The sequence below is a fragment of the Electrophorus electricus genome, chromosome 13 (genome assembly GCF_013358815.1).
Source record: "Electrophorus electricus isolate fEleEle1 chromosome 13, fEleEle1.pri, whole genome shotgun sequence".
Taxonomy (NCBI): domain Eukaryota; kingdom Metazoa; phylum Chordata; class Actinopteri; order Gymnotiformes; family Gymnotidae; genus Electrophorus; species Electrophorus electricus.
This window is the reverse complement of record NC_049547.1, coordinates 20,570,054-20,595,513: the sequence shown is the minus strand read 5'-3', so window position 1 is coordinate 20,595,513 and position 25,460 is coordinate 20,570,054. Positions and strand designations below refer to the sequence as shown.

At 44.4% G+C, this 25,460-nt stretch overlaps 2 protein-coding genes across 2 annotated transcripts; one reads left to right on the top strand and one right to left on the bottom strand.

Moving 5' to 3' along the window:
* Positions 1 to 247: 247 nt before the first annotated feature.
* Positions 248 to 15,152, bottom strand: zgc:91976 (uncharacterized protein LOC492359 homolog). Its single transcript, XM_027032575.2, has 6 exons — positions 14,291 to 15,152; positions 6,398 to 7,277; positions 5,408 to 5,525; positions 4,680 to 4,833; positions 3,965 to 4,131; positions 248 to 3,767 (listed from the first exon to the last, which is right to left on the bottom strand). The coding sequence occupies exons 2-6, from the start codon at positions 7,018 to 7,020 to the stop codon at positions 3,588 to 3,590; spliced, it is 1,242 nt and encodes a 413-aa protein (XP_026888376.2). The 5' UTR covers positions 7,021 to 7,277; positions 14,291 to 15,152; the 3' UTR covers positions 248 to 3,587.
* A 2-nt stretch (positions 15,153 to 15,154) lies between these two features.
* On the top strand, positions 15,155 to 23,983 carry minpp1a (multiple inositol-polyphosphate phosphatase 1a). Its single transcript, XM_027032574.2, has 5 exons — positions 15,155 to 15,886; positions 16,231 to 16,416; positions 17,117 to 17,214; positions 18,031 to 18,161; positions 22,867 to 23,983. Exons 1-5 carry the CDS (start codon positions 15,310 to 15,312, stop codon positions 23,222 to 23,224), a joined length of 1,350 nt encoding a protein of 449 aa, XP_026888375.2. The 5' UTR covers positions 15,155 to 15,309; the 3' UTR covers positions 23,225 to 23,983.
* Positions 23,984 to 25,460: the final 1,477 nt, after the last annotated feature.

Sequence of the window (25,460 nt, the reverse complement as noted above, 5' to 3'; positions counted from 1 at the left end):
ATAACTATGATAATTTCAAGATGTGAAATGCTGTGGTACAATACAGCCAAAAGTTATGCAAATTATGGAATGGATCCAGAATACAGGGAAATTAAAAAGATTATTGATATCAATCAGAATATAATACATATGCAGAATATAATGCATAATTAATACCCACCATCATCATGTTATGGTACATTTAAAAAGTAAATGGTATCAGAAGGAATGGCAGCTAGTGCTTAAAAAAAAAAAAAACACAAGAAAATACAGAATAAAAGGTTTTATTCAAACTTCACCCCCATCTCCAGTTCACTTTAGGATTGATCGGCACAAACAGGTTTACACAAATAATGAAGATAAGTAATTGTGTTGATCCACATATAAAAATCATACATGCTTACATTTAATTCAGTTTAAAGAAAATAGTGTCATTTTGTCATTATGCTTAATTGACAGCAGACATCTGTCTTCACTGCTAAACATGTCCACATAGGACGTTCTCGGACACTGTCCCATTCAAATCCCTATGATTTGGCAATCAAGCAGTGTCACCAAGGAAACACCCCTTTCCCCCAGTTACTGGTTTCAGTCATGTCTCAGGATCCAGTCGGTGTTGAGCGTTATAACTGGCTATGCCAGTATGTATGCAGAGCTGCAGTGTTTAGTGCCTCATAACCTTCTGAGTGTGGAGTGTCCATCCACCACTTGGCCAACTTCACAATTACACTGCCTGACCAACCTCAGGAATGAAGGGCAGTTATACCGTCAATGTCCCCACACCCTGTCCTCAGGGACACGTGGTTCACACTTTTGCTCCGTCTCAGTTCACAACCAGGAAGGGTGAGAACCCCTGTTCAGCAATGCTGGGAGTTGGGACTTTGGGGGAATTTGTAGCATACCAAAGTTCAATATTTGGATAAATTCTCTTCTAGCCAAGAGCTGAAACTCCCAACATTCATGAAGAGGTCTTTCATCAGCGCATCACAAGCTGTTTCACTTTCAGGAAACACCTAAACCCCAGTGAGGAAGACTGCCACACAGATTTAAATTTTAACTTATAACACAGAGTAATATCCAAAATGTAGTTTTAGTCTGCAATAAATAGTCAAAAAAAACAACAAAAAAAAAAAGATTACTCTTTACACAAGCGAGTTTGACCTGTAGTCAGTACTGGCGCTTTTCATCACTCTGAAAACCAGACTTCAAACCCTTCCTTAGTCAAAAGTTCTACCCAGCATTTAGAACTGCACATGGAACCAGTTTGAAGCTTTTTAAAAGCCAAAACGAACATGCTGTCTGAAAATAAAGATCTTACAGTATAGTCTCCTATATCTTTGTGTATATCACATTTATTCATAAAGTTTGGCTATGTTTCATTTATGGAACTACTAGTACTTGCCACAAACCAACCATTCATATACATCTACACAAATAAAGCCAATAGAACCTGACAGAAAGCTCGGTAAAGTCTTCTGTGGTATTCTATGGTATTTTATTGTGTGATAATCTGTGATATTCTATTCTGTGGTATTCTGTGGTGGGCACCTTTGTGTTATCCTGTAGTAGAACATTTAAAAAAGACATGACTGTGTTTAAAAGAGAGAATTATGGGGGTTTTGTGTGTTCAACTCCAATAAGAAACTGCAGAGTGGCAAGACTATGCCCCACGCATGACAATGAACTATAACAAGAGATCATTTATTAAGGTGTGGGCATAAACTCCCAACCCTATACCTTAAAGATTTCCGTCAAAACAGCCTCTGGCAATCTCTCACACTATTTTTGGCTTTAAATGCAGAACTGGAAAGACTACTGGTGTCTAATTATCTTGGAAAGGATGTCCTGATCTGACCCCACCCATCCCGATACATCATTTACCCTGAAAACTGACGTCAAACACATAATACTCCATGTAGATTTGTGCAACAAACATAAACCCTTGGCACCTTTGACCTTTATGACGACATTCAAGTGTAACATGTTCTTCTTGGGTTGGAATGTGGAGCCACGTGAATGGCTTGTCTCACCCATGCCACTGTGGCTCCAATTACTGATTTGGATAAATACAAACATAAATAAAGCACTCAGAGCTGTTAGAATCTTCACCTCCAACAGATGAAAGAGGAAACTTCAGCTCTTAACCTGAAACATTACCATTAAAAACATTTCAGGTCATCACCATCCTGAGACGCCCAGCCACAACAATGAAACCTCTCTGACCACATAAACACCCACAGCATCTTACGGTGTAAAGCGTGTACAGTCATGTCCCGAAAACACTTCCAAGAATCAGGCATGAAAGGCTCTGTATCTGACTAGGCACAACCACATGGCTGGCTTGCTGTCCCAGACGGTCCTTCTGTGCTCCGGGCGATCGGTACGTTACATGCTAGGCGGTGGTTCCAACAGCTCTGCAAGTCATCGCTAAACTGCACGTCATCGTTCAAGTACAGGGCTCACCCATCCCAGCAAGCTGCGACAGGCTGCAGTGGGCAAGATAAGCATGGAGGGTGAACCACGAGGGTCTCAGCCTGGCAGACTCAAACAACTGAGTGTGACATCTGCAACATTCCTTTACAATAATGTAAAGCAGAAACATGCTGTTTCCTCGCTGTCATTTCCTGTGACTTCCTCTCCTTTTACTCCTGAACAAGGTGGGCAGCAGGACGGTACACAGAGAATGCCTGAAAGTAATAAAACACTCAATCTGAATTGCTAATAAAGGCCTGTGCATTCAAGTCTACTCTCTGCGCATTCAAGATCACTCTCTGCGCATTCAAGATCACTCTCTGCGCATTAAGTATTTTGGTTTTGAAGACTCAAGTAAGGTGGAATTGACCTTTCACATACATTCTAACCGATCTATTAAGTTTCCCTGTGATTACAGTCAATTCAGTAACAGTAACAGGAACATTCGGACTGACAAAAAAACCCGCACATTTGTGAATATAGATATGACGTTATTCTGATGATACTGAGGCGCGTGGTTGCTGTTCCGCCAGATTTTGGGCGTCGTACAATCGCTCAGGAGGAAGGCACTGCAGAAATAGTGACTGGACATGCTCCAGTTTACAACAATACAAAACTAAAAACATCCTATAGCTGGATAACAAATCTGAGGAATTGTTTAGAAAAATTGCATTTTTACCACAATTAGTATGATTATTTAAAAAAATAAAATAAAATAAAAATGAAGAAGGAGTAGGAGCGTACTTCAGCGCACTGGTGGTTAATTAGCCTTAAGTTGTCCGACTGTGTTGTCCTTAGGCTTAAATATTCAGACTTGCTACTGTATCAGAAAGTGCTGCCTTATACCAAATAATATAAATATATAATATATCTTGGTATAACATATACCGGTATATATTAAAGTTAATATTTTGGTGATACAATGTTGTCTGGATGTCTAAAGCTGTGCACCTCATACACTGTCTTTTACTGAAAGTGAATTGTTTAAAAAGAAAATTCACACACAAAAAATATGGAATAATGTGGAATATATGCGTCACAGTGCTCAGACAGTCATATAGGGGTTGATGGGAAACGGAGTCCCCTCTCTCCTTCTCAGAGTCTCATAGAGCTCCATCCAATCACACGCAGCCAGGTCAGTGGGAGTCCAGCCGGCTGTATGTTACCCGGCTCCGTGGTAAAAAGCGCCATGGCAACGGCAACGGCAGCTGATAGTTGCGAGGGACGATGCCCTGAACATTCTGCTCAAAATATCGGAAGAGGCGGAACCACCAGACCCGGGAAAATAGGTTCCCCTGGGAACTCTGCTTCAGAAACTGTGGCACACACACAAAAAAAAAAGACTGTCACATAAAAGAAGGCAAAACAAAGTTCCGCGCAAGAGCGGTAGCGCGTAACGGCCGTGTTAACTGAAATCCTCGGTCTTATTGCAGGGCGAGACGATTAATCAGAGCAGTCACAAATCTCTGATCTCCTACGAGAAGTCAAACGCTGCTTTAACGAGACCACGCACCTGCTGATTGGCCATTGTGTGGTACCACCAGAAGAAGCGTGTGGTGAGGAAGTAGGCAACCACCACGTCCACGGTGTAGTGATCGTGGGCCAGCAAGATGCAGAAGATCCCAACAGCACTCAGGCACAGACACATCCAGTGATACCACCAACACCGCCGCGGAGAATCTGCACACCAGGACACAAACAGCCTGCTCATTTCTGTATATAATATTGCTGAAAATACACATGGAAAAAAAAAAAAACATATTTAAGAAATACTGCTCAGGATTGTTTACTTTATAGCTCATGTAGAGAAATGTACAAGTAAAAAGACTTTGGGAAGGTTGCCAGTTCAACCCCCACCACTGACAGGTTCCCACTGTTGGGCCCCTAAGCAAGACCCTTAACCCTCAATTGCTCAAGCTGTGTTCAGTCATAATTGTAAGTCGCTTTGGATAAAAGTGTCAGCTAAATTCCATAAATGTAAATGCCAAAAATATGCAAGTCACAAACGGCACTAAAATGTAAATGTTAAAGCATTGCCATAAGATGGCGCTGTTGGTGAGACTCCAGTCCAGCAAATGCAACACAGTCGCTGTAGCCTCAGCAGGGACTTTCTGAGTGAAACTTCACGATGGGCCTTTACCCAGAAACATGGGCATGGTGATGAACCAAAAGGTTAATGATGCGCAATTTAAAATTCTGAAAATGTGTAACTGTGTGAGTGCACTCACACTCTTTAATGAAGAGGTATGTTAAAGTTAGCATCACGGTGTGTCCGCTGTACAGATAGTCCCCACACATGGTGTGAGATCCTGTTATGGACAGGCCACCACCAGAAATCATCTTCATAATACGCCTCAGCTGGGCCTCCCAATCCCCAAAGAGCTGCAAAAGACACACACACACACACACACACACACACATTAGCACTGGGAGAGTGTGTGTGTGTGTGTGTGTGTGTGTGTGTGTGTGTGCGCATCCAAACTTTCCTGTAACCTTGGTTAGGGACAGTGAGCTTTAAAGGGCTTCAGGTACAGGGTTAGCTGTGTTCTTCTCTCAAATGAACAACAACCATTTTTACTATATTCCCATAAAATCTCGGTTGGTAGTTGTATGACGGGGGAAGGGAAGGGAATACGGAATATACATATAAATAAATAATCTCTCAACTATAGAAATAACTGAACTACACTGAACCAAATGAAGTAGAGGCAATTCCAAGATGAAGTAAAGCAAAGTGTCAGTGGTTACTAAACTAGTCAGCTCATTCAACATTTACAATCCTTTTAAATTCAGGTTTAGTTCACCATTGTTATCCTTGTTCAATAAGTTTCTATTTCAAAACCAAAACACAATAGCTAAGCAGCCATTATCCTCAGCCATGTGGGCGAGTTGCGCAGAGCAGGGGTACGGCTGGGGTGGAGGGTGGAGGAATGCAGGCGCTGCTAAGGAGTGTTACCTTGGGCGAGCACTGGAAGTGCATTCCTGGAACAGGTAAGGTGGTGACGTACATGGTCACGCACCTGTACAGGTACATCGTGCCCACAATGAAAAAGAAGCGGCGACCAACGATGGACCTGAAAACACAGCCGCACAGTTAGGCCTGCTCATAGGACTAACCCTGCGTTAAATGACACCACAAATGGAGTTATACCATTCAAGATCCATTTCAGTCAAAGCCTAATTTAAGTCTGTCACTAGTCAAACACATATCCCATGTATCTCACATCTCGTGCACCATTCCCACGTAACAGGCCTGGGTCTCACATTTCCTCTCAGTGGACGGTGGCACATTTAATGTGCATATAAAACTCATTCTGAGTAAATCTATTTCACAAAAATGGGTACACAACAAGTATGTGAGAATGTACCATTTTAACATTCATGCTACAGTAAAGTTTGAGTAGACGATGTGTGAGTAGACTTGTTTGACAGTCTGTCCTGTGTCTGAGCAGAATATTACAGAGAGATGTAGGCACATCCTGTCAGATAGTGACCCATTTCTGAGCAGACTGTTACAGAGTGAACCACGTTCTGACAGACACCATTGTAGACTTACTCACATTTTGGAATACTGTTACAGACTGGCCTGTGTTTAAGCAGACTGTTACAGACTGGCCTGTGTTTAAGCAGACTGTTACAGACTGGCCTGTGCTTTGACAGACTATTATAAACTGGCCTGTGTTTAAGCAGACTGTTACAGACTGGCCTGGGTTTAAGCAGACTGTTACAGACTGGCCTGGGTTTAAGCAGACTGTTACAGACTGGCCTGGGTTTAAGCAGACTGTTACAGACTGGCCTGTGTTTAAGCAGACTGTTACAGGCTGGCCTGTGTTTTGACAGACTATTATAAACTGGCCTGTGTTTAAGCAGACTGTTACAGACTGGCCTGTGCTTTGACAGACTATTATAGACTGGCCTGTGCTTAGACAGACTGTTACAGACTGACCTGTGTTTAAGCAGAAGCCACTGTACAAACCACACACCCACGAGCAGCATGCCGTTGATTTCGCAGATGGAGAAGGCCCACTGCACACGCTCAAACATGTCAAAGAACTTATCTGGCAGGGGTGGAGAGACCTCTTTGGGCGGGACTCGTTCATGGACCACGGAAATAACCACGGTTGTTGTGATAAAGCAGCACAGGGCGTACAGGAAGGCCACGGCAGTCTTGGACCATTCTGTAGGGAAAGGCGAGCGTTCGTGCTCGGAGGGCAGTGGGATGTGGATACGGACAGGCTCCGAGCAGGAACCGTTCATCAGCTCCCCACTCGGGATCTTTCCATTACTAATGGAGCCGTCACCAACATGTGCATTGGCATGGTGTCCGTTACCATTGTGACCGCTCGTATACATGTGGCTGGCGATGCGCAACATCTCCACACGCTCCAGCAGCTGGTGGCCGTTGTCACCAGTAACCAGTGCCAGTGGAGAATTCCGGAAGTCTGATTCAGAGAGTTGCAGGAGCGCACGACCATCCACATTTCTGAGGACCTCAGAATATTCTGGCATACCCTCCTCAGCCAGCCAATCAGATACCTCTGTCACTGACCAGAGCCCCACCTCCTTCATTGCTGAGAAGGGTTGAGTTGGAGCAGGGGTGTCTCAACGATGGGTGGGCTAGGAGTGACTGGACAGTACACACTCAGCAGTCGAGTCCCCAGAGAGTTCTTATGCTGTCCCTGGGACATTGGAAATCTGGCTCGGGGGGGGGGATTTTGTCTCTCACCCCTTCTCTTTTAAAAATGAGAAATGGAACAGACAAGAAATCTTTGTAGGTGTTGCTATTTAATCCCTCTTTGGTTTCTTCCAGTAGGAGATATCCAGCACTGAAATAAAAAATATAAAACACAGTCCACTGTTATATCAGTATTATATCATACACAAACACATCACAACAAAAATGTCATGTAACAGCATGCTAATTAATAAAAGCTAGCATATCTAGTGTGGTTGAAATGCTGTGTTTGCCTCCATGTTATGGTAGAGAAATGTAGGGCAGGAGGATGAATTATCACTATAACGAAGGTCCGTGACCTCAGATGTCAGCGGCCCACAAAATTGTGCCGCCAAACAGATGAAAAAAACAGGAACAACCGCCACAGCCGTTGTGTTCATTTAGGCAGTTTCAGCGCTGTGACCAGTGTTAACAACCCATTACTTGTTCTGCGACAACAACTGCAATTTACACATAAACACTCACATGCCGTGCTTGAGCCTTCAGCTCACATTACAGCTGAGGGGTGAGGAAGAAGTCAAGGACTTTGAACAAAGCAGCAGAAATCAAAATCTCAATCACACTGCTTGGCTGCACACATACTGCCACGTTCAGTTCCCACAGCTTTCTGCTATGCAAACACACACAGCACAGTGGTGGATACACCCTTTGCCGAGATGGAAACCTCATAAACATGTTCATGTGAACACATAGTGAACAGTACCTTTACCATTATATTTATTCAGTAATCAGAGTGAGTGAGTGAGTGTACGCTGATCTGTACAGCTCTCAACAGACTGAAAATTAGTCCTGCCCTGCAGATTAATACAGACAGGCAGGCCTGGGAATTATTCTCTATGAATTATTCTGAAAGTTGCTGCGTCTGACCAAAGGCTTATCTTAGGTTTCTAAACAACCCACATGCAAGGTGAGCCACACGGGGGCCGGAGGGACGGGACGGGGAGCGAAAAACATGACGCAAGATAGCAGAGGACAGAAACAGCGATTAGAGATTACAGCTACCATGTCAGCAGAGCTCAGTGGCCTTTGGACATAAAATGACGCTATGATGTAATTATATAACATGCAGTCACATGCACACAGAACAGGTGGAGGAAGAAGACGATGAAGTGCACATGCGCACGCTCGTGTGTCTTACAGGAACTCATTTTAACTGCTGAGAGTCGACGTGCAATGCAACTGCACTAGACGGAGGTAATAAAACTACGTGGTTTAGACAGAACAAGATATATGCCCTTGATTACTGCATCCACTTCTAACAAGTCCTCCATTTGTAGTAGTAAACGATGGAGCCTAAACACAAGTCACTTTGCATCACCTTTCAATTCTGTTTGTGGGCCCCAAGCCACTGGATCTCCTACACCTGGAGCAGTTTCCACTGGGTGCACCAAAGCATGAAAATATTTACTTAACACACACAAGTGCGTGCACACATACGCACAAGCATGCACAGATATGCAAACACCCAACATTCTGTAAATACTGATTTTCAAATATTGATTTTATTGTTATTGCATGGCTTTTGATAATTTCATGTAATATATGTATTTCATATCACTGCCATGTACTCTTCGACAAGTTAATAAACCTGGAAACTGTCTTCGTTTCTATATCGTTTTCCAGTCTTGCACCAGGTGTTTCCTCCGCGATGATTCGGTCATTAGGTGGCTGGTTAAAGGCTGCGTTTGATGGCGGTATCGTGACACTGCTTGTCCCTGCCGCAAAGCGAAAGCTCGAGCTGCCAGCGTTGCAGAAAACTCTGGACACGAGCGACAGGCGAGTGGAACGCGCGCGCGGGCGCCACGGTGAAAGTGCATTCATTGCACATCACCTCCTGTTTTGTCAAACTGGTGCCGCGGCGCTAAATGGAAATGGCGAAATGGTTCGGACGTCTGACGCGGATCTCGTGCTCGTTTGGACGTGAAAGGCGACGGAGCGCAGATGAAAACCTGCGAACGCGCGCCGGGAGGCGCGACTCGTCCGCCGCGCGCGCCAGGCAGCGAGCACGGCGGCCACGCACACCGTGCGGAAAGGCGGAAGTCCGGCCAAGATTTAGCATCTTGGCCCTCTTATTTTGGCCCTCTTGCCTAGTTTTTGTTGCAGCGATGCACTGCCTGCAGCTGCAAGAAAATCAGGGATCTGTTGGCATAAACATCTCAGCCTTCAGCAAACCCTCTCATCAGGCTGACAGCATACTGAGACACACTGCCTCCGCTGATCACGGCAGAACTCCAAACTGAAATCGCTCACAAATGTTCCAGACGTGGCCAAACAAATCCAAATAATCGGCAGACTAATGTAAAAGACACTGGAAATTATGTGTTAAAAAAGTTCTAATCTGACAGATACGGTGCATTAGGAGTCCACAGAGAATGTTACTGGCCTCACATTAACCGCTGTGCTCCGTAACAGACCAGGATCAGGAGAAAAGCAACAAGACCAGACAAGATGAGAACTGGAACAAAGCTAAACCTGCCCAGAGCTCTGGGTGGAACATAAGACCACAAACGTCCTCTGAGGACATGAGACAAGACAACTGTTGTCGATTTTATAGTGGGGAGGGAGAAAGAGAGAGAGAGAGAGAGAGAGAGAGAGACAGGTAGACAAAGAAAGAGCACAGCTCTCTCCTGGACACAAAACCACTCCCTAGGAACACTATAAACACACATAAAGGAGTGTTTCTATCCTTTCCTGGTGGGAGAATAAATACCATGTGCGCTAAGTAGTGGGTGGGAGGCTGGGTTGTCTTCTGCTTTCTAGTGTTCATGTGTCCTCAACGGCACTGACCAAGCTTCTAACGGGTTAGAAGGTCCAATTCCAGTTCCCACAACTTTTTATGATGTTACATTTTTTAATCAGCACATTACATTTACGGCATTTGGCAGATGCTCTTGTCCAAAGCGACTTATAAAAGTGCTTTGTCATTTACTCATAGAATACATCCTAGCCATTACAGCAGGTCAGAGTCCAAGATACCAACTAAAATACTGTTGAAGTACAAGGATCAATGCTGATGCCTGGAAGTGCAAAACATATAAGCTCTATAACAGACAACAATCAGTATAATAAACAAAACCATACAATAAGGACTACAGTTTAAGTTAGTCAACATAGGAGCATGGTCACTGGTCATTTAAATATTCCACAAATAGATGGGCCTTCAGTCTTCGTTTGAAGACTGCAAGGGACTCTGCTGTCCAGACAGCCCGAGGAAGTTCATACCACCATCTGGGAGCCAGGACAGAGCATAGACTCCACGCTCGTCTTCCATGAGATCTGAAGCCTGGTTAGAGCACATCTGTCTTTGCTCTGGTCAACAGGCTTGAATTTAAGAGGCTTGAACACACATCTCCACACACACAGCTCCATGTGCACACACATGCACCCGCACGCACACAATACCCTGTTCCCAATCTCCCAATGTATGACAGCAATGTGAAACAAAGTATAGCTCTAAACTTGAAAAAAAAAAAAAAGCCTCTTTCTTTCTCAATCTTGATTTCAAGACATTTATTAATTATTTAACCACAATATCTGCCAAAGTAGTAGGAGTGAAGTGGCACATTACCAGCCAGACGCTATAAGTTCACAATCGCACTCACATGTTGTCCTTTGATCATCACCCATCAGTCATGTGAGTGCCTCAGACTGGTGGGATTGGCCAGTGAGTCACCGAAACCGCCCCCAGAGCACAGCCTCTCCTCCACTGACTGCTTCCTTACAGCAGGAAATGAAGGCAATTGTATTTGTATTTTACACTTGTACTTTATGACAAGGAATTCTACCATGGACCCAACAAAACGCTACTGTAACAAAACACTACTGCAAGTTGCTCTGGACAAGACTGTCAAGGAAGCCAGTGAAAACACAACCGTTGTGTCTGATCAGCTCCTCCTAGCTCTGCTGTGCATCACCTCAACACCAACGCACACCCAGCCCGGACACCAACCAGGCTGGTGAGGGGGTCTGTCTTTAGGAACCGATACAGAACAGACACGCATTAAGCCCACAACTCTTATTGCTTAACATGTGTTACTAATAACCCTAAATTCGACGTCTTTGTGCACGCATGCGCGTGCACATACACGTGTATGTGTTGGGTCACAGAATACTGGGCTCTCCAGATCCCCACCTTCTAAAAGGCCACCCCTCAACACAAGGACTGTGAACACCAGAATGGGAGACATCCATGCTTCTAGCCTCCAGTGCTTGCTGAAGTTCTTCATTCTTGCCTCCTGTGGATTCTGCCCATTTTCGTTTTCTCTCGTTTCCTCACGAAACGCACGGCGTCATGTTACTAACCACTTCACCATTAGACTGAAAGTGTTTTGCAGCCAGCGTAACCAGAAACAAAATAACACCCTCTGTGCGTGTGTGTGCGTGTGTGAGAGAGAGAGAGAGAGAGAGAGAGAGAGAGATGAGGGCATTAATGTGCAAGTGCTCTTGCTATAACATTTCGGAGGCTTTTATCACCCCTCAGCATATTATTATCTCAGTATAAAACGAACCTTGAACGCATCAATGCACTAACAGTAAAACTCCTGAACCCTGAACACGTTGACGCACTGATGCACTTTAGTAAAACAAAACATGTCAAAAAAACTCCTACTCCACCCCCCCGACACACACACACAGACAGACAGACAGTCAGAGAGAGTTGGGTGATTTATTTGTGGAATATTTTTTTTAAAATTTTTGATCATATTTGCCATATTACCCATCCCTACCTACCTCTCTATGTGTGTGTGTGTGTGTGTGTGTGTGTGTGTGTGTGTGTGTGTGTGTGTGTAAGAGAAACTCTTATTGTGTTTGTATGAGCATTGATCTTGCTGAGAGATTAATGACAAGACTACAGCCTGTGGCTATATTTAGAGTCATAACACAGTTCCCTTTAAGTAGGACAAAAAAAGGGACATGGGGGGGTGTGTGTGTGTGTGTGTGTGTGTGTGTGTGTGTGTGTGTGTGTGTGTGTGTGTGTGCCTGAGAGAGAGAGAGAGAGAGAGAGAGAGAGAGAAACCGAGGGAAGAAAAAGGAAGAACATGTAAGTCTCACAAATCGCCAAAACACATACATACAAAAGTAAAAGCAATAAGCAAAACTGCTTTTAACCACAATTATTTTCCAGTGATATTGTAATATTACATCACCCTGTCACTTTTTTTTATAGCTGGGGCAAATATGAATTATGTAGAAAACTTCAACTTCTGAATAAACTCTAGATAACCAGAGGTCAAAAAGTTCTAGAAGCCCTAGATATCTGAAAAGAGCTGTCTTCACAAATCAATATATGTATCTCTCAACGCTTGTGTAAATTCTAATAAAATAATTATATGAAATGCATAAAATAAATTAAGGTTTTAAACCTTCACCTCTTCCAAATGCATAAAGAAGAGATGAGAAAATAAAAATTAAGAAAGCGAGAGAATCACCCCAACCCCTAAGCACCTAACCCCTAACCCCTAACCGCTTAACCCCTAACCCCTAACCGCTTAACCCCCAACCCCTAAACATTCTCAGTTCTTCCTTCCGATTTATCTGATGGAATAGTGCAGTGCTTAACCACGAACATAAACACAGGTGTTGGTTTAGTACAGAGGCAAGCCTGAGAATCATACACTCAAGTATTACATCTGATCCAATCCAGATCGGTGTTGAGAGCGAGGCAAAGAGATGCATAGATGGAGAGAGCGAGAGAGCGAGAGAGCGAGAGGGCGAGAGGGCGAGAGGGCTGGTCGCTTCTTCGTCCCTTTTCATAGCTGGGATCACACAAACTTCCTCTCGCTGTCTCACACAATGTGGCCCCGTTTCACATTTGTGGTGCTGTCACACTCGGCACCGTGTCGGAGCCCAGTGACAACGGCGATCTGCTCATCTCAATCTGGAGAGACGTCAACCGATCGGTCAAACGCTTTCAGCCTTGAGCTGACACTTTCATCCAGTCCGAGGGATGTTGTTATGCTATCCTAGATTCTGCCCTTCATCCTAGCTGGCCCACGAGCCCATCATGACCCAGACAATTTCAGTTACTTTCCTAGTGGCCAGGGATTAGCCCCCAATCCACCGCCAAAGGCAAAGCAGTTAGAATATCCACATACAGGATTGCTCTAGTCTCATCGATGTAGGTCCGTTCAGAGACAAGCAATGAAAACTATACCAAGAATGGGGTCAAAAGGTCTCTCATTCTGCTCTTCAGAACACACTCACTAAACAGAAACCACTGAAACATTAAAGCCACTGTAGGGAAGCCGGCTTGCTTCAAGCCTCTAGGCTTAAAACCAAAACCTGAAATAAACCCTTAATGAAAAACCAAAACCAGGAGTAAACCTTTAATGATGTGGCAAAACTAGTAGCCTACATCATCATTAACCCTTTTAAATTCATGCATTCTTACGTGCAATGCCACCCATCTTAACATACCTTTTAGGTGAATATCCTGTACTGTTTCACTTTCACCAACCCAAATAACAACCACAGAAAAGCCATCAAGCCACAGGTGAGCCATTCTTGACCAAGTAAGTCATAAATTTAGATGTGTGGACAGAACAGTCGAAATATGCAAGCTTGAACGAGGACAGAACATAAACACGTACACACTTCTGATATCTGATCGGTGTCAGTCGATGCAGTCAGCCATAAATCCACAGCGTGAGATTATCGGCCTGAATGTGTCTGGCAGAGGGTACTCCCGTGTCTGGGAGCTCTCTCTGCGGTACTTTCTCTTTAGTTAGGAAGCTGCCTGGAGTATTTTCCTTCCAAAGCAACACGTAGTTTCTGCCTCCACCCTGCTATGGGAGTGGGTCAGTTTCATGAACGGGGACTGTAGTGTAAACACGACCCCTCTAGTAAACAAAAACAAGCGGCTACAGCATAAACATGACCCCCTCTCTTTTAGTAAACGGAAACAAGAGGCTACAACGTAAACACGACCCCCCCCCTCTCCCATTTAGTAAACAAAAACAAGAGCGTAAATGCGACCCCACCTCCCCCCTTTAGTAAACAAAAACAAGAGGCTACAGCGTAAACAAACACCGGGAACCGGACCTACGACATGCTGCCATCTGTAACGCTTCGAGAACAGAAGGGAAGTTTGGTGCTTTTACTCACCGGATTTTCCATCAGGGGCTCGTAGCTCGATCCCGACGTGTCGTGGCCACGCTCCAGACTAAACGGATTTAGTGACGACTACGCCGGTATGTTCCGTTACTCGGTTTTCCCTCGCCACGCTCACGGCGACCGCGCTCACCGAGACTGCACGCGCCACGCTCGGTAACGTGCAGGCGAAGGTCCGCGAGGGGCTGGACTCCCACAACGCCCTGCGCTCTTACGCCACGAGCACCCCCGCCTTCCCTCCGTCACGCTCCAAACAGACTTCCACACCGGATCGGTTTTTCAGAGGTTAATGCGGGGGTTTTATGTTTGTTGGTGGGGTTTTTTTTAATATTAGTTTGGCAGTACAAGTGTAAGAGAAAATCCTGCAGCGTATTCTGAACTTGGTCATGATCAAATTCACTATGTTTGACCATACAAAGGTACATAAATGATTGAAATTAAGATTAAGGCATGGCCACTTAATGTGTTACATTTTAATGTGTTACAATTTAATGTGTTACAGTTTAACGTTTGGCCTTACAGTGTCTGCAGTGTGATAGTCTAGCGCCCTCTAGCGGCTATAAAGCTGGCACAAAAACGTAAAGCTAGACCGCATCTCTGTGCACTAACCTGGGGAGTCATGTGGGAGGTCCATGGAGTTTAATCAATTATTTAAGAAATTCGTAAAGCCATTTTAGTTTAGGCCTACATTCGTTTTACATATTGCCTACGGTAAATCTGGAAGAATGCACCTGTCACTTTAATAGACTGTATGAACTGAATCAAACAGTATAATAATTAACGAATTAACTGAAACACTGAACATTTCAGTCTAACGGTGACAAGCACGTAGCCAAGCATATGCTCTTAAGTAAACTCCAGGCAAGCCACCATTTGGCCAACCGTGGACCCGAGACCCAAAGGAAAAAAAAACACGTCCACTTTTGGATACATTTCTCGGGACAGACGCCATTTCGTGCTTTGCGAATCCAGGGAAGAATAACGGGCTTGGGTTGCGGTGCGTAAACGGTACAATGTCTGAAAACGCATCCCCAGCAGTGTGTTTTATAGTCCATGGCATTCTTGTATGCCTCGCGTTGTTGTCTTTTGTCGCCTCCGCCGGAGACATACCCGTCCTCGCTAAATATTTTAACACCAAAAGTCGCTACGAAGAGGTGAACCCGCATTTGATCGACGACGTTCTCACGGTGAACGCGTCCGCGGTGAAGCCCCCCGCACCCGGCTGCCGAGCCGCGCACCTCACGGCCATCGTGCGCCACGGAACGAGGTACCCGACCATCGGGAACATCAAGAAGTTTCACAAGCTCCGCGACCTCGTTGCCGCCGCGGCCACCGGCGACCGGGGTCCGCTGCCGGGACTGGAATCGTGGCAGATGCGCTACACGTACGAGATGGACGGCCGGCTCGCCGCCAAAGGCAGAGCGGACCTCGGGCACCTGGCGCAGAGGCTGGTGCGCTCGTTCCCCTCCCTGCTAACGGAGCGCAATCTTCGCGCAGGACGCGTCAAATTCGTGACGAGCTCCAAACATCGGTGCGTGAACAGCACCGTCGCTTTCCAGCGAGGTTTAACGGACACTCTGGGTATGCCAGGTAATGCCTGCAGGAGTCAGTCCCGTTAGTGTTCCTTCACTCACACTTTCCTCTGAACTCCGTACATGACACATGACACCTACGGGTCCAAAACGTTGCGATGAACTGGTTAAAACGAAAGCGACTTTATTATAATTGCACTATAGCGCATGATAAACCAAAGCCGTTTCTGCAGTAGCAGAGATTCTGTTTCCCTTTTGTGTTTACTCTGCTCTAGTTTTGTTTGTGTTTACTCTGCTCTAGTTCTGTTTGTGTTTACTCTGCCCCAGTTCTGTTTGCGTCCGCTGAGCACAACCTTCCTCGCAGCGCAAACCAAACCTGCTTTTCGCTTTTCTTTCTTTCAGGAGCGGATCTGGAGCGCACCGTAAACGACGCGCTCATGCGCTTTTTCGATCGGTGTCGGCGTCTGGTGGAGAAGAACCTGGAGGCTGCGCCGCAGGTGGCGCTCTTCAACGGCGGGCCCGAGATGACACGGGTTCGGGAGAAGGTGGCCGATACGCTGCGGATCCCCTACGCCAACATCACCCTGGGTCAGGGCAGCGCCGGCCGTTAGCCTGCAGCGGGACTGTGGCGGGGCAGTTGCGAGGGTCCTGTGAGCTGCAGGGTAGAAACGTGCGGGGTCACAGTGCTAATAAAAATAATGCTGGATTTATATAGCACTTCATTTAAATGTGTCGCCATGTGCTTTATATTTGAGAAGCATGCATTAGAAAGAGAATAAGATCAAATCTAAAAGTGGAAAATACAGAAAATAAAGCACTACCATAAATCATTAGCTAATTAAAAGCGAATGCGAACAGTACGGAAAGGCTGCCCCTGTCTTTAGTCAGATAGCTGCTATGACCAGCACAATCCTGCAAAACAGGTGAGAAATGATGCTGGCGAAAGTGCCATGTAATGATATCCGTTGTAAGGTGATGTGGAGGAAGATAGCCATGATAGCTACGTCAGCTTAATCCCGCTACTTTGCGTCATCTTGGTCCTGCAATGCCGCAGTAGGACACGAGGGGGCGATGTTTGCTCAGTTTGGTTTCCTCCCATCTTATTGAGTGCAGTAAAATCTACTTTGTGTTATCTGTGTTCCTTCAAAGGTTTTGATTCTTAGGGTGGTGTACACATAAGTAGGGAAGAACCTGTAACTGTTTTTCCAGTTTAATGGGAAGAGTGGGAGCTAAAATATGCAACTGAGCTTCATGAAAGTTCACTGGTGTGTTTTTCCTCGATGCCCAGACTCTGTGGAGGCAGCGTTCTACCTGTGTGCGCATGATTTCACCATCAATGACACGATCTCCCCTTGGTGCAACCTCTTTGATGAATCAGATGGACAGGTATGGAGTCACCTGCGCCTCTTAATCATTTCATGACTTTACAACATGAAGATAATGGTGATCACTGTAATAGTGATAATGGTGATGAACATTGTAATGGTGATAGTAATGATGAACATTGTAATGGTGATAGTAATGGTGAACACTAATACTGATAGTAATGATAAACATTGTAATGGTGCTAGTAATGGTGAACACTAATAGTGATAGTAATGATAAACATTGTAATGGTGATAGTTGTGGTGAACACTAATACTGATAGTAATGATAAACATTGTAATGGTGCTAGTAATGGTGAACACTAATACTGATAGTAATGATAAACATTGTAATGGTGATAGTTGTGGTGAACACTAATAGTGATAGTAATGATAAACATTGTAATGGTGATAGTTGTGGTGAACACTAATACTGATAGTAATGATAAACATTGTAATGGTGCTAGTAATGGTGAACACTGTAATAGTGATAGTAATGCTAAACATTGTAATGGTGATAGTTGTGGTGAACACTAATAGTGATAGTAATGATAAACATTGTAATGGTGATAGTTGTGGTGAACACTAATAGTGATAGTAATGATAAACATTGTAATGGTGATAGTAATGGTGAACACTGAAAGTGATAGTAATGATAAACATTGTAATGGTGCTAGTAATGGTGAACACTGTAATAGTGATAGTAATGATAAACATTGTAATGGTGCTAGTAACGGTGAACACTGTAATAGTGATAGTAATGATAAACATTGTAATGGTGATAGTAATGGTGAACACTGTAATAGTGCAGGCGTTCTAGCTGTGCTGTGTCTGACAGGTGATGGAATACTCTGGCGACCTGAAGCAATACTGGAAGAGAGGCTTCGGCTATGACATCAACAGCAAGTCCAGCTGCATTCTGTTCCATGATCTGTTCAGCCGCCTTGATGCTACAGTAAGCCAGATCCGGTAAGAGCTGGGCTTCGTTTTGGGGGTTTTACCCCAAGTCATAGTTTTCCCATTTAAAGGAAGAACGAAAATAATGTCATAACTCCATAATGACTAATACGAAAGCCACTGACAGCATATTGTAGCGATGTGCTTTTAATCCTGCTACATTCCTATTTTACTTTTGGTTCTCAAGCTTAAACACTATGACCTTGACATGGTCAGACCATGGCATGCAAATGCAGGAGTTGGAGGACCATGTCCAGGCTATTAGTATTTTATTCCAACACTGCTGACTGCATTTGGCTTTTATTTCACAACATCTTTCTTTTCTGTTATAAAAAATCTGGACCAATTTATTGTGTCATGTGCAGTTCACAAGTCATTTCTAAATTATTGGCAGTGTGCATGTCTTGCTCTACCTGCTCTGCCAGGTGATTTACAGGATACACTCATAAGCGTCTTTATTATAATTCCCTACCTTGGCCAAGGACAACGCACAGTAACAGTGAAACCCATGTGTTGACATACTATATGTGTTAGGGATATGGGTTAACCCTAACCCTAAACCCATGTGTTGACATACTATATGTGTTAGGGATATGGGTTAACCCTAACCCTAAACCCACGTGTTGACATACTATATGTGTTAGGGATATGGGTTAACCCTAACCCTAAACCCACGTGTTGACATACTATATGTGTTAGGGATATGGGTTAGCCCTAACCCTAAACCCATATGTTGACATACTATATGTGTTAGGGATATGAGTTAACCCTAACCCTAAACCCACGTGTTGACATACTATATGTGTTAGGGATATGGGTTAACCCTAACCCTAAACCTACGTATTGACATACTATATGTGTTAGGGATATGGGTTAGCCCTAACCCTAAACCCACGTGTTGACATACTATATGTGTTAGGGATATGGGTTAACCCTAACCCTAAACACATGTGTTGACATACTATATGTGTTAGGGATATGGGTTAACCCTAACCCTAAACCCATGTGTTGACATACTATATGTATTAGGGATATGGGTTAACCGTAACCCTAAACCCACGTGTTGACATACTATATGTGTTAGGGATATGGGTTAACCCTAACACTAACCCTAAACCCACGTGTTGACATACTAAATGTGTTAGGGATATGGGTTAACCCTAACCCTAAACCCACGTGTTGACATACTAAATGTGTTAGGGATATGGGTTAACCCTAACCCTAAACCCACGTGTTGACATACTAAATGTGTTAGGGATATGGGTTAACCCTAACCCTAAACCCACGTGTTGACATACTAAATGTGTTAGGGATATGGGTTAACCCTAACCCTAAACCCACGTGTTGACATACTAAATGTGTTAGGGATATGGGTTAACCCTAACCCTAAACCCACGTGTTGACATACTATATGTGTTAGGGATATGGGTTAACCCTAACCCTAAACCTACGTGTTGACATACTAAATGTGTTAGGGATATGGGTTAACCCTAACCCTAAACCCACGTGTTGACATACTAAATGTGTTAGGGATATGGGTTAACCCTAACCCTAAACCCACGTGTTGACATACTAAATGTGTTAGGGATATGGGTTAACCTTAACCCTAAACCCACGTGTTGACATACTAAATGTGTTAGGGATATGGGTTAACCCTAACCCTAAACCTACGTGTTGACATACTATATGTGTTAGGGATATGGGTTAACCCTAACCCTAAACCCACGTGTTGACATACTATATGTGTTAGGGATATGGGTTAACCCTAATCCAAAACCCACGTGTTGACATACTATATGTGTTAGGGATATGGGTTAACCCTAACCCTAAACCCACGTGTTGACATACTAAATGTGTTAGGGATATGGGTTAACCCTAACCCTAAACCCACGTGTTGACATACTATATGTGTTAGGGATATGGGTTAACCCTAACCCTAAACCCACGTGTTGACATACTATATGTGTTAGGGATATGGGTTAACCCTAACCCTAAACCTACGTGTTGACATACTATATGTGTTAGGGATATGGGTTAACCCTAACCCTAAACCCACGTGTTGACATACTATATGTGTTAGGGATATGGGTTAACCCTAATCCTAAACCCACGTGTTGACATACTATATGTGTTAGGGATATGAGTTAACCCTAACCCTAAACCCACGTGTTGACATACTAAATGTGTTAGGGATATGGGTTAACCCTAATCCTAAACCCATGTGTTGACATACTATATGTGTTAGGGATATGAGTTAACCCTAACCCTAAACCCATGTGTTGACATACTATATGTGTTAGGGATATGGGTTAACCCTAACCCTTACACACGTGTTGACATATTATATGTGTTAGGGATATGGGTTAACCCTAACCCTTACACATGTGTTGACATACTATATGTGTTAGGGATATGGGTTAACCCTAATCCTAAACCCACGTGTTGACATACTATATGTGTTAGGGATATGAGTTAACCCTAACCCTAAACCCATGTGTTGACATACTAAATGTGTTAGGGATATGGGTTAACCCTAACCCTAAACCCACGTGTTGACATACTAAATGTGTTAGAGATATGGGTTAACCCTAACCCTAAACCCACGTGTTGACATACTAAATGTGTTAGGGATATGGGTTAACCCTAACCCTAAACCCACGTGTTGACATACTAAATGTGTTAGGGATATGGGTTAACCCTAACCCTAAACCCACGTGTTGACATACTAAATGTGTTAGGGATATCGGTTAACCCTAACCCTAAACCTATGTGTTGACATACTATATGTGTTAGGGATATGGGTTAGCCCTAACCCTAAACCCACGTGTTGACATACTATATGTGTTAGGGATATGGGTTAACCCTAACCCTAAACCTACGTGTTGACATACTATATGTGTTAGGGATATGGGTTAACCCTAATCCTAAACCCACGTGTTGACAGACTATATGTGTTAGGGATATGAGTTAACCCTAACCCTAAACCCATGTGTTGACATACTAAATGTGTTAGGGATATGAGTTAACCCTAACCCTAAACCCATGTGTTGACATACTATATGTGTTAGGGATATGGGTTAACCCTAACCCTAAACCCACGTGTTGACATACTATATGTATTAGGGATATGGGTTAACCGTAACCCTAAACCCACGTGTTGACATACTAAATGTGTTAGGGATATGGGTTAACCCTAACCCTAAACCCACGTGTTGACATACTAAATGTGTTAGGGATATGGGTTAACCCTAACCCTAAACCCACGTGTTGACATACTAAATGTGTTAGGGATATGGGTTAACCCTAACCCTAAACCCACGTGTTGACATACTAAATGTGTTAGGGATATGGGTTAACCCTAACCCTCACCCCATGTATTGGCATGCTAAATGTGGCAGCTGCCCCATTCATCAGTGGTCAGTTTCTAAGCACAGCACCACTGCTGACCGGATATTATTGGATGGCAGACAGTTCTCAGCAAGGCAGTACCACTGACCCGGTTCCAGCCTGCTGGTGGATACTGAACTAGCATGAGTGTGTCAGGAAGTCGAGTGTTGCAGAGGTTTTAGATGCATCCGTGGTGTCTTTTTGCAAAACTGACTTCAGCTGAGAAGGGAGAATTTTTGTGTGTTTCACAGTATAAATCTCCCACCCCCAAATCACAGGCCACAGGGAGTTATCTAAACAGGAACTGGACTGTTTAACTCCCGTCTGATAGTTTAAGTTCTACCCAGAGCCTCCCATTCTCTCTCACACACGTGTGTGTGTGTGTGTGTGTGCGTGTGTGTGCGTGTGTGTGCGTGTGTGTGTGTGCGCGTGTGTGCGCGTGTGTGCGCGTGTGTGCGCGTGTGTGCGCGTGTGTGTGCGTTAAGGCCACTGACTCTCAAAACACAGAATATGCACTGAACTGTGCTGGTGACAACTGGACTGATCTGAGCTGTGGTGATCTCTGTGCTTTGACTTTGTGCTAGAATTGACTATTGCATCACACTTATATAGGAGTATGTTTAAAGATTCAGGTTGTGTGTGTGTGTGTGTGCGTGTGTTACCTTACACCCTGTTTTGTTTCAAACAATAAGAAGGGGAAAGTGTGTTTACAGTGCATAGAAATATAACTCCCAGGTGAACAGTGAGAGTGGCTTGGTTAATGAGTGCTTCAGCCTCGTTGCTTTTCACCCACGCCACCCACCCCTTGTGTACACACACACATACACACACACACACATTTAACATTTAGTCTCAAAGATCAGCAGCCATCCCTGCATGGCAAGTTCAGAGGTTATGAAACACACCCCCACATTCACCTGAGACTTATAGCTGAGAGCAGTGCATGCTGGGTAAGGATTAAGGGTGAAGATAAAGCGCAAGTCATTGTGACTAGTATTATGTGTAGAGGGAAACATCCATTGCTTCACAGAGTTTGTTTTTAAATCAAGCAATGGCACCAACACCCTTTCCTGGACTATAAATATGCATATCGTTAATGAGAGGGCTTTTAAAAAATACTGCTGAATGTTTTAGTATATGCATTTTTTGGTCATGACGCATCTTGGTAGAGAGTTGATTTGTTTTTTGATCTGTACCCAGTCTGAGGAACGCAGCATGTTGCGTACGTTGTCCCGGTTCTAACCTGTGCTGCGTTATAACAGTCAGCCTACGCTGATGTGGTAAAGCCAAAGAAGTGTTCCCCTCCGATGACCCCTCTCTCCTCTGTCAGGTCGGGTGTGCCTGTGTCGGAGGTGGTCACCGTGCAGGTGGGCCACGCTGAAACCTTACTGCCTCTCCTCACGCTGCTGGACCTGTTTAAGGATCCCACCCGCCTCATGTCCAGCAACTTCGCCACACAGCGCAACCGCGCCTTCCGCAGTGGCCGGATTGTGCCGTACGCTGCCAACCTGCTGGTGGTGCTGTACAGCTGCACCGAGGGGCTCAGACTGCAGGTGCGGTTGAATGAGCAACCCCTGACACTGCCTGACCTCAGTGACCCCTCTCCTCTGTATGAGGATGTTAGAACAAGGTACGCCCAGCTGCTGCAGGGATGTGACCAAGAGACTGTCTGCAGAGTGGACAACTGAGAAGCAAATTAAAAATCTGGACACTAGACACTAGATACTAGAGGGTAGACACTACAGAGTAGCCACTAGACACTAGAGGGTAGACACTACAGAGTAGCCACTAGACACTAGAGGGTAGACACTAGACACTGGAGGGTAGACACTAGAGGGTAGACACTAGACATTAGACACTAGAGGGTAGACACTAGACACTAGAGGGTAGACACTACAGAGTAGCCACTAGACACTAGAGGGTAGACATTACAGAGTAGCCACTAGACACTAGAGGGTAGACACTACAGAGTAGCCACTAGACACTAGAGAGTAGACACTAGACCCCAGATACTAGAGAGTAGACACTAGACACTAGAGGGTAGACACTACAGAGTAGCCACTAGATGCTAGAGGGTAGACATTACAGAGTAGCCACTAGACGCTAGAGGGTAGACACTAGACCCCAGATACTAGAGAGTAGACACTAGACCCCAGGCACTAGAGTGTAGACACTAGACCCCAGGCACTAGAGTGTAGACACTAGACCCCAGGCACTAGAGTGTAGACACTAGACCCCAGGCACTAGAGTGTAGACACTAGACCCCAGGCACTAGAGTGTAGACACTAGACCCCAGGCACTAGAGTGTAGACACTAGACCCCAGACACTAGAGTGTAGACACTACACACAAGAAACTAGAGGGTAGACACTAGACACAGGACACTAGAGGGTAGACACTAGAGGGTAGACACTAGACACTAGAGGGTAGACACTAGACACAGGACACTAGAGGGTAGACACTAGACACTAGAGGGTAGACACTAGAGGGTAGACACTAGAGGGTAGACACTAGAGACTAGACACTAGAGGGTAGACACTAGAGACTAGACACTAGAGGGTAGTAGTTCTGGCTCTGTGTTGTGTCCACTCTGCCCCTCCCCTTTCAGTTCTTCCTACTCTAACACATCTGAGCCTTTGGATTGGTTCAGATGTGTCAGAGATGGAGAGCTGGAGGTTGTGTTGGCCATGACCTGCAGAGAAAGGAACAGTAGCAAGCTGACAACAGGCAGAAACATTCAGAGAACAGATAATAAAACATGACTGACATAAGTGTAATAGTATTTTTGCAGGTATGAGCTGGTATGACGATACTGGGTGTAATGATTTATTACGTTATACTTGTTTTTATGTTTCTCCATTTCCCAAATAAAGAAGGGCACTTATGCAGAGAAGGGGCATATGTAATTATTGAATACGTAAGCTGTGGAAAGCCAGCCACGCTGACACAGAGCTCCCACCTAAAGACCTCAGATAGCGTCTAACGGCCATGTGACCTGCTTTTGACATTTTTTTAATGCTTTTACTCAAGGACACAAATAATAATCAGAGGAGTAGTTCTCTTACTGTGCATGTTAATGTTTTATACATACACGCAGAAAAAAAAAAGTGCTAGTCCCTGGCAACAGCCAAAGAATGGACTAAGTTGGAAAAACACTAAAAAACATTACCATGGACTGAAAGAGGAAATGGAGAGAATATAGAAGCTTATTACCAAGGTTGTTATCAAGGGTGTTGCCGTGGCCGGGACAGCTAAGGTTGTGAGAATGGCTCCAACAGATCTCGTGAGTGACATCATCAGTATCATGAATGACATCATCAGTCTCAGTCCAGAAGAGCAGAATCCTAGGAACAGCAAAAGTACAGAAGATTCTGTAAGGAAGGTTAGTGTTTTAGAAATCACATGAACACCCACTGGGTTAAGTTGTTACAGAGTTGTTCATAGATTGTGTGTGTGTGTGTGTGTGTGCGTGTGTGTGTGTGTGTGGGTTGTACCGCTGTATAATTAAAATAAACAGACTTGATTTGCAGTTTGTCTATTGTCTTGAATTTGCAAAACATATTTAAGTTCTGTCCTAATATCGGCCATTTCTACACTAAAACTAGCTGATATTATACTGAACAGTAGCTGATATTATACTGAAACACTTCAGAGTCCTCCAGGACGATGCAGAGACCACATACCTATTTAAGGATCCTCCACTAATCTCCTACAGACGAGATAAAAACGGCAAAGACGCACTCGTCAAGAGTGAGATAAACGACCATTCAAATAATGGCTGTGGTACTGTAGCCTACAACCGCTCTAGATGAGAATTTATGTAAATGTATTAACAGACACTGAAATAACTGACAAAAGATCGATTGTCATCACCCAATCGTCCTCATGCTTCACTGTGGGAGTTTGTATACTGTATTACCCGTAA

Excerpts from the sequence above, each read along its gene's own strand:
- zgc:91976 (XM_027032575.2), bottom strand. The coding sequence starts at position 7,020 with ATGAAGGAGGTGGGGCTCTGGTCAGTGACAGAGGTATCTGATTGGCTG. Across the intron at positions 4,834-5,407 it reads ACTTCCAGTGCTCGCCCAAG|CTCTTTGGGGATTGGGAGGC; the intron begins GTAACACTCCTT and ends TGTCTTTTGCAG. Across the intron at positions 4,132-4,679 it reads ATACCTCTTCATTAAAGAGT|ATTCTCCGCGGCGGTGTTGG; the intron begins GTGAGTGCACTC and ends CCTGGTGTGCAG.
- minpp1a (XM_027032574.2), top strand. The coding sequence starts at position 15,310 with ATGTCTGAAAACGCATCCCCAGCAGTGTGTTTTATAGTCCATGGCATT. Across the intron at positions 16,417-17,116 it reads CTACGCCAACATCACCCTGG|ACTCTGTGGAGGCAGCGTTC; the intron begins GTCAGGGCAGCG and ends CTCGATGCCCAG. Across the intron at positions 17,215-18,030 it reads TTGATGAATCAGATGGACAG|GTGATGGAATACTCTGGCGA; the intron begins GTATGGAGTCAC and ends TGTGTCTGACAG.